The sequence below is a fragment of the Pundamilia nyererei genome, unplaced genomic scaffold, assembly GCF_000239375.1.
Source record: "Pundamilia nyererei isolate P.nyererei 1_Seehausen unplaced genomic scaffold, PunNye1.0 scaffold00190, whole genome shotgun sequence".
Taxonomy (NCBI): Eukaryota; Metazoa; Chordata; class Actinopteri; order Cichliformes; family Cichlidae; genus Pundamilia; species Pundamilia nyererei.
The window spans coordinates 185688-192977 of record NW_005187591.1 but is presented as its reverse complement, the minus strand read 5'-3'; the positions used below and the strand labels follow the sequence as shown (position 1 = coordinate 192977).

The window sequence follows — 7290 nt, the reverse complement described above, 5'->3', positions numbered from 1 at the left end:
TTAAAAATGGCATACTGTAGATATAAACAAACAACAAAATAAATATTGAGCCCTTTCATGCATGGTTCACAACGCAAGTGGGAGTGGAACATGTCATTTAATGCAACAGAAAACTATACAATATACAACAACGCCCAGTTTTATTTCGCATGGTTTGTGGTTTTACATCTGCAAAGATTTGAGATAAACATCTGCATCATGTTTTTAAAGAAGACTTCATATAACTTTTTTATATTATAGGTTGACAGATGTTCATATTCAAATGCACTCATTGACCACCTTATTAAGGGTTCACAAATATCTAATTAGCCAATCACATGGAAGTGACTCGATGCATTTAGGGATGTAGATATGATCAAGGCGACCTCCTTAAGTTCAAACCGAGCATCACAATGTGGAAGAGATGTGATTTAAGTGACTTTGAACGTGATATTGTTTGTTTCAAAAAATGCTGATCTCCTTGGATTTATTCCCATTAAACTCTCTTAAGGGTTTACAGAGAATGGTCTGAAAAAGAAAATATATCCAACGAGCTGCAGTTCTCTGGGTGAAAATGTCTTGTTGATTTCAGGGGTCAAAGGAGAATAGTCAGGCTCATTTAAGTTAATAGGAATGCATTATTAATTCAAATAACTCATTACAGCCCAGGTCTGCAGAAGAGCATCTCTGGATGGGCTACAGCAGCAGAAGACCACACTAGGTGCCACTCCTGTCAGCTAAGGACAGGAAACTGAGGCTGGTTCAATGGGTTCTAATTTCTGCTGGACCCTTTGACTAGTAGGATCAGAAATTGGCATAAACATGAGCATAAGAATACATCCTGTGTTGTATCAATTGTTCAGGCTGCTGGTGGTTTAATGGCGTGGGCGATTTTTCCCTTAAAACCACCAGAGCATCATTCAAACACCCAAGCCTACCTGAGTATTGTTGCTTAACATGTCCATCCTATTATGACACCATGTATCTATCACTGATGGCTGCTTGCAGCAGGATAGCACGCCATGTCACAAAGCTCAGATCATCTCAGGTGTTTTCTTGAACATGACAATGAGATCACGGTACTCACATGGCCTCCACAGTCACCAGATCTTAATCCAGCAGCTTTGGGATGTGTTAGAACATCATGGATGTGCAGCTGATCTGCAGCAACTCTGTGATGTTGTTGTATCATTGTGAAGAGAAATCTCTGAAAATTCTTACTAGTATCTTTTTCCATCAAACTCGGTTTAACTCAGTACTAGTATGGTGTACATAAGAAAGTTGCTCGTGAGTGTATGTTTTTTTTTTTTGCCTTTCTATTTTTGTGCAGCGCTGAGATCAACTCATCATACATTTCCTCATACAGTAACATATGGCAGACACAGCCTGCAACACTAAGCAGTGGTTTTAGTTTATCCATAACATCTGCTTGTATTTTAACAGATATGATTTATACAGTTACATTTTGGTAACCCTGACCACATGTAAGGCCAAAACAAAAGTTTTCAAAGTTTTGAAACTTGAAAAGTTTTAAATGTGTTCTTTGTTTTCTGATTGTCTAGAATTGGGAGAACAATGTATGAAGAACCAGAATTACATATTCTGACTGTTCAGACTTTGGTTTGGGGTCATCACGACAACTTAGACCTCAGAGGATCTTTAATTCATTTAATTCAGGTACTATTATGATATAATAATTTTCTATCATGTTACTGAACTTAAAAGTGGCTCAAATCCTGCCAAAGCATGGGCGTGAAGTTCATGAACACCGATTGGTTCAGACGGTCGTTACATTTGTGCTCCTGCTGCTCTGGCTGCGCAGCTCTGTGGGAGCGGAGCAGCACAGAAGCTGCTTTTTGAAGTGTTTCCTGAAGCGTTTGCTCATCAGGTACAGAGCAAATGGGTTCACACAGGAGTTGGTGAAGGCCAAGATGCGAGCGCACACGCTGGCGATGAAGTGGCCCAGCGACGTGTCCACCTGGTTGTAGTGGTAGGAGCGGTACAGGTAGATCACATGACTCGGGAGCCAGCAGAGCGCAAACAAGCCGACAAACACAAGCACAGTTTTAGCCAGACGCTTCCTGGACCTGATCTGACAGGAGAGGAGAGAGAGGAGACAGTAAGTTCTGCATCAAATGGATGGATGGGTGCAGCTTTAGGTCTGAAAAGTAGAGCCAAATGATTCTATGCAATGGCCAGCAGGGGGCGACTCCTCTGGTTTAAAAGAGAAGTTTGCCTGTATAGAAGTCTGTGAGGAGATTACCTAACTTTGCCCTGAAATTATAACCTCGGTGAACACTTTCCTGATAAAGTTTTGGCCTCAGTCGCTTGTTTAAGGTGTTTTTGAGTCTTTCATGATATATACTTTATAAATGAGGATCTAATTTAGAGTAAAAGAAGCAATAAAGCAAGGTGTGCTGTAGAGAATCATTTGGCATTAACAGTTTGACTTGTGGAGAAATTATTGTTCAGTGAAGCTATCACATTCGCAGTCTGTGCGTGGCCTGTCTACATGCAGAAACTGTATGTTGTCAGATGGGCACAGTGTCAGAAATATGTGGTGCAGCTGGTCTGTAGATACTCCAGGTTGTGCTGCTGCTGGTCCATCAGTCGGCTGAGGAGAAGAGTGAAAGACAAAGTGTTCACTCCTGCCTCTGTCTCTGTTTTTCATGCTGTATTTTGTTAAATGGATCATGAATGTGAAGTTGTCACACTTGGTTTCACAAAACTAGGATGGCAAAGGCCAGAACTTTTAAATTGAAGCTTCAAAACAGGACTTTACTAAGCAATTAACCCAGTGTGTAACACCATTACAAAGGCCTCATTAGACATAAAAGTCTACAGTCCAAGGTTGTGTTTGTGTTTTTGTGAACTGAAGGGAAGTTTTCACTTTGGCAGATAAAAAAGTGAATTTCTTTTTCTTTTTTTAAATTTGCACTAAACCTTAATTTTCAACTATAATTTGCAGTTAATCAGGGGTTCAGGGACTCCTTTAGTGGAAGACGTTACCAGGCAACCAGATGAGTAAAGGAAGAAAAAACCTTAACCCCCCCCCCTTTCCCCCCACACACACACACACACACACACACACACACACACACACACACACACACACAAAAACCCCCAACAATGTGTTTTCAGACAGTGGCCAGCAATTACTTTCATTATCAGCACATCCTAATTTTTTCTTTAATAACTGTTTGATTTTAGTGCATTGAGTGAAAAATGTCCTTCATTCACTGAGATCCAGTTTAACATCTTCACAGTGCTCAGCAAACTCAGAGATGTGGTTCAGTATCTGACAAATTTGAGAATTTGGAGTATTATGATAGACGAGTAAGATGACCTGATGGTTAGTGTGAATCATGTCCACAGTTTCTTTCTCTTTGTCTCTGTTGGCTTTGAAATAAAGACAAATTAGTCCACCTCTAATCGCCTTTCAGCCAACTAACTGACCTCTGACTGATCCTTGGGCTCCCAGTGCAGGTTAGTTTCTGGGTTTTTGGAGTTGGAATGAAACTTTAATGGACAGTGGGGATCAGTAGGGTCCCAGCAACAAATGCTCCAGCTCCTGAAGATGTTAATCTGGATAAAATGTGCCAATTAAAGTGAATTAAGACTTTGGATACAGCTGTTACCCCTGCACCCAGTGGTAAGCTAATTAATTGTGTGAAGCCCTGTGAGTCCCGTGTCTAATCTTCTCAGATCAGAACAGAATGATCCTCAAAAAGAAAATAAAAAACAGCAAAAAGATGAATCTATTCTGCATTTCAGAGCAGAATAAGAAGAGCTCGGGGTCTGACCTGCTTCTGAAAGTGCAGGTGTCCCTCGGCGGGGATGTCCGCGGAGCTTCTGACCAGACTGCGAGCGATGAAGCAGTAGTAGACAGATATGATGAAGAGGGGCATGATGTAGAAGATGAGGAATGAGGCGGTGGAGTGGATCTTCGGGTGGAGCTCCCCCGCGTGAGGGTAAGGGGCGCAGGTCACAAACGTCTCATTGGTGTGGCTGGTGGTGAAGGTGTGCAGGTCGGAGAAGACGGCTTCGGGCACAGCCAGAGTCACCGAGAGCAGCCAGATCATCCCTGCGCGTAAACCGATGCTCAGAGCAGCACTGGACTTGTTGATGTCCAGCGGGTTGACGATAGCCTTGTACCTAGAGGAAGAAACAGCATTTGTGAATGAAGACGAGCTCAGTGCGGTTTCTTCATTACGCATGGAATCAAAAACAACCACACAAAAAAAAAGAGAAACGATTATCTCATGGCTGATTTTTAACAGCAGGCACGGTTGATTTTTTTCTAATCAAACCAAATTATCTCTCTGTGGCAGAGAAAATTAAAGCAGGCTTTGAATGAAAGGAAGCAGAAGATGAGAAAAGCTCCTGTGGCGGAAGTCAGAATGCTAATTACAGCTGGTGTTAAATACTCCAACTGTGGCTCAGTGTTTTCCTACAAGATATCTTAATAGCAGCAAAGCAGTGAACAAACAGAAAAACACTTTGATGGCTACGCTGCAATCAGCTTGATTAACTGTCACGATCTTCCTGTGTCTTTATTAAATTTGCAGGATAATTAAACACACTGGAAACTAAAAGCGTCCTCGACATATTTTCAGACATTTGCTTCACTTCAATTTTCACCCGGAACCTGTTTTTGATCTTAGTTCAGCACAGTGACTAATAATCCTTGGACGTGGACTCATCTATGCACGTGTGAAGTCAATATCTCAAAAAACAACAACAACAAAAAACCAAAAAACAAACAAACAAAAAAACCAAACAAAGTAAACCCTTTTGGCAACTACAGGAGAATGAAAGAATATTTTTTAATGATTGGTTTAACCAACAAGAAAATGTTTTCTTTGTACTGAATTCATGATTTTCTGGGGCAACAAAGTCATTGTTTAATTCTCAAAGATCTGAGGAGAGTCTGACAGACAGATATTTTTCCATTTTTCTGCTCAGATCATTTTTTTTTCTTTTTCGCCTCTGACTCTGTGCAGAGGTACGGGCCCCCAAGTGTGAAGCTTTATTTATATTTAATCAATCTATACAAATAATAGCGCACTTAGTATTCCAACAAGAGCCTGATGTTTATCGGGTTCCTCTAAAATCTCATTTAAACCAACAGAACCGATTCTTCATTTAACCCAGAGGATTCAGAGACACTGCAGTGGTGCATGCTTGTTGTTGCATGTGGGAAAATATGAACACTGAGCATGAGATTAATAGAGATTAGCTCAGGTTGCTTTCTAAATATAGATTTGTTTTTTCAAATATGTTAAACCATATACTGTATTCATTTATTAAACAAATTGTTATTTATAAAATTCCTGCAGCATTTTAAAACATAAATCGAGAGAAAAAAAACCATCTGCCTGGCACTGATTCTAAGAGCTATTTACAAAGAGGAGTTAACTGAACTACACAAACCGTCAAATAATCAAAATATTTTTTTGGATGCAATTTGACTGTTTTAAAATTAGACTTTCTACATCTTGTGTCTACAATGCTGGAGCCATGCGTAAAAGCGCATTTCCCTCCATCATTTGTAAGCATATTATCCTGCCGTTAACACAACAGCACAAAGAGTTATAGTAGCTCAGACTGGCTGTGTGACAAATACCGGTCAGCGGAGAGAGCAGTGAGAGTGAACACGGAGACTCCCACAGAGGTGAGCTGGATGAAAGGGATCAGTTTGCATCCGACGCGGCCGAAGAGCCACTCGTCCACCAAGTACCGGCTGGCGTCCACCGGCGCGCAGGTCACCAGTAGCAGCAGGTCCCCCAGAGCCAGACTGGATAGGAATAAGTTGGGCACCGTCCGCATGGACCTCACCAACAGACACGTCTTCATTAAAGTGACATTTCCAATCAGCCCCACGATGATGATGATCCCGTAGATAGCAGCGATGCCGATACCAGGGAGCCAGATGCTGAAGTGGTGCTGCTGCTCTCCTGCGGACTCCCAAAATACCCTGGAAACATTCAGGAGCAGAAGTGTGCTGTCCTCTGGGGTTAACAAGAACGACTCCTCCAGCGACATATTGGTGGTCTTCAGTCTACTATTTCAGTCCCAATAATCATGCCTTTGTTGGCTGCTTTTATAAACGATACCTCCCTGCTCACGCGTGCGTCACAGGCTTAAAGAATGGGGGGTATAGTGTGATCTGACAGAACACTTACCATTATGTGTTAAAGGCACTTAAAATCAACATATTCCTCACTCAGAGGCTGGGAGGGCTATTTACATGTTTACATACACATACTTTCTAAGTAGGAATCCAAGAATATGATTGATATGAAGGAATCAGCCTTTCAGTGAAGGCTGACACCAAAGGAGTGCGTAAAATTGAGGTTACGCTGCGCATTTGGTAACAGAATGATATCAAGATGCCTTAAAGATCAGTATAACTCACGACTTAACATCAACATAAAGAGATTTCACATATGCCATCAAGTGGATTTTTTCTAATCATACTGGTTAACAATTGACTTCTATTGGATGTGCTGTGGAATTCAATATGAAGCTATTAAAAACGTTAGGTTGGACAGCACTTGTAAAAGGAAAATGAATTATGTAGCTCAGCTACACAATATTTCGCCATTTTGTACTCAGCATAAATGATCTTTATTGAACATAACATGCTCTGTATATTGCTTATGTTCATGTGTGATGTTTTTCAGGAGGCGGCGATGTATGCCAATAACTCATACACCTACGTCTCAACAGCTTCTTGTCACTTGGTCACTGTTTACATTATTTATCAAAAGACTGCTTCCTGATACAATCTGTACAACATTCCTCTCTTTTTCTTTGGATGGTGTTTTCTTGTCAAGCTGCAAACAAAACACGGTTAAATATTTAAACAGTTATTTTCTTCTGGAGATACATCAAAGTTGGTCAAAGTCCAGCTTCTGGATTGTCATATTGGCTTCATTTCGGCTTCTTAAATAGGGAGATAACACGTATACTTATGACAAAATGTCACCATATATCATCCAATATGTCCCGCTTTTAAGACCTATGCAGTGCCTCTATCTGGCTCTGAACCAGGCCTTATATTTCATGCTGCTGAAATCATCAGTTACATATTCACGTGTTACTGATGACTCAGCAGCTTTATGGTCTCCTCAGTGTAGGAGGAGAGCTGTTAATTTGACCAGCTAGTGAAGGTCACATCTTTCAAAGTTTTCTGTTCCCCCTTATTTTCCAGGTAACTTTTCATCATCACTATTGTGATGGAGATTTTTATGATTCTGCTTGTTCTCTGTGTCAAACTGACCTCCCTGAGTGAAACTCAATAATCTT

General features: G+C 40.9%; 1 protein-coding gene across 1 annotated transcript; it reads right to left on the bottom strand.

Moving 5' to 3' along the window:
* Window positions 1–1709: 1709 nt before the first annotated feature.
* On the bottom strand, window positions 1710–6024 carry LOC102202624 (gastrin-releasing peptide receptor-like). Its single transcript, XM_005747204.1, has 3 exons — window positions 5606–6024; window positions 3783–4134; window positions 1710–2071 (listed from the first exon to the last, which is right to left on the bottom strand). The coding sequence occupies exons 1-3, from the start codon at window positions 6022–6024 to the stop codon at window positions 1757–1759; spliced, it is 1086 nt and encodes a 361-aa protein (XP_005747261.1). The 3' UTR covers window positions 1710–1756.
* Window positions 6025–7290: the final 1266 nt, after the last annotated feature.

Coding starts and splice junctions, on each gene's coding strand:
- LOC102202624 (XM_005747204.1), bottom strand. CDS start 6,024: ATGTCGCTGGAGGAGTCGTTCTTGTTAACCCCAGAGGACAGCACACTT. Junction 4,135..5,605: donor ACTGCTCTCTCCGCTGACCG/GTATTTGTCACA, acceptor TTCTTCCTCTAG/GTACAAGGCTATCGTCAACC. Junction 2,072..3,782: donor ACCTGCACTTTCAGAAGCAG/GTCAGACCCCGA, acceptor CTCTCCTGTCAG/ATCAGGTCCAGGAAGCGTCT.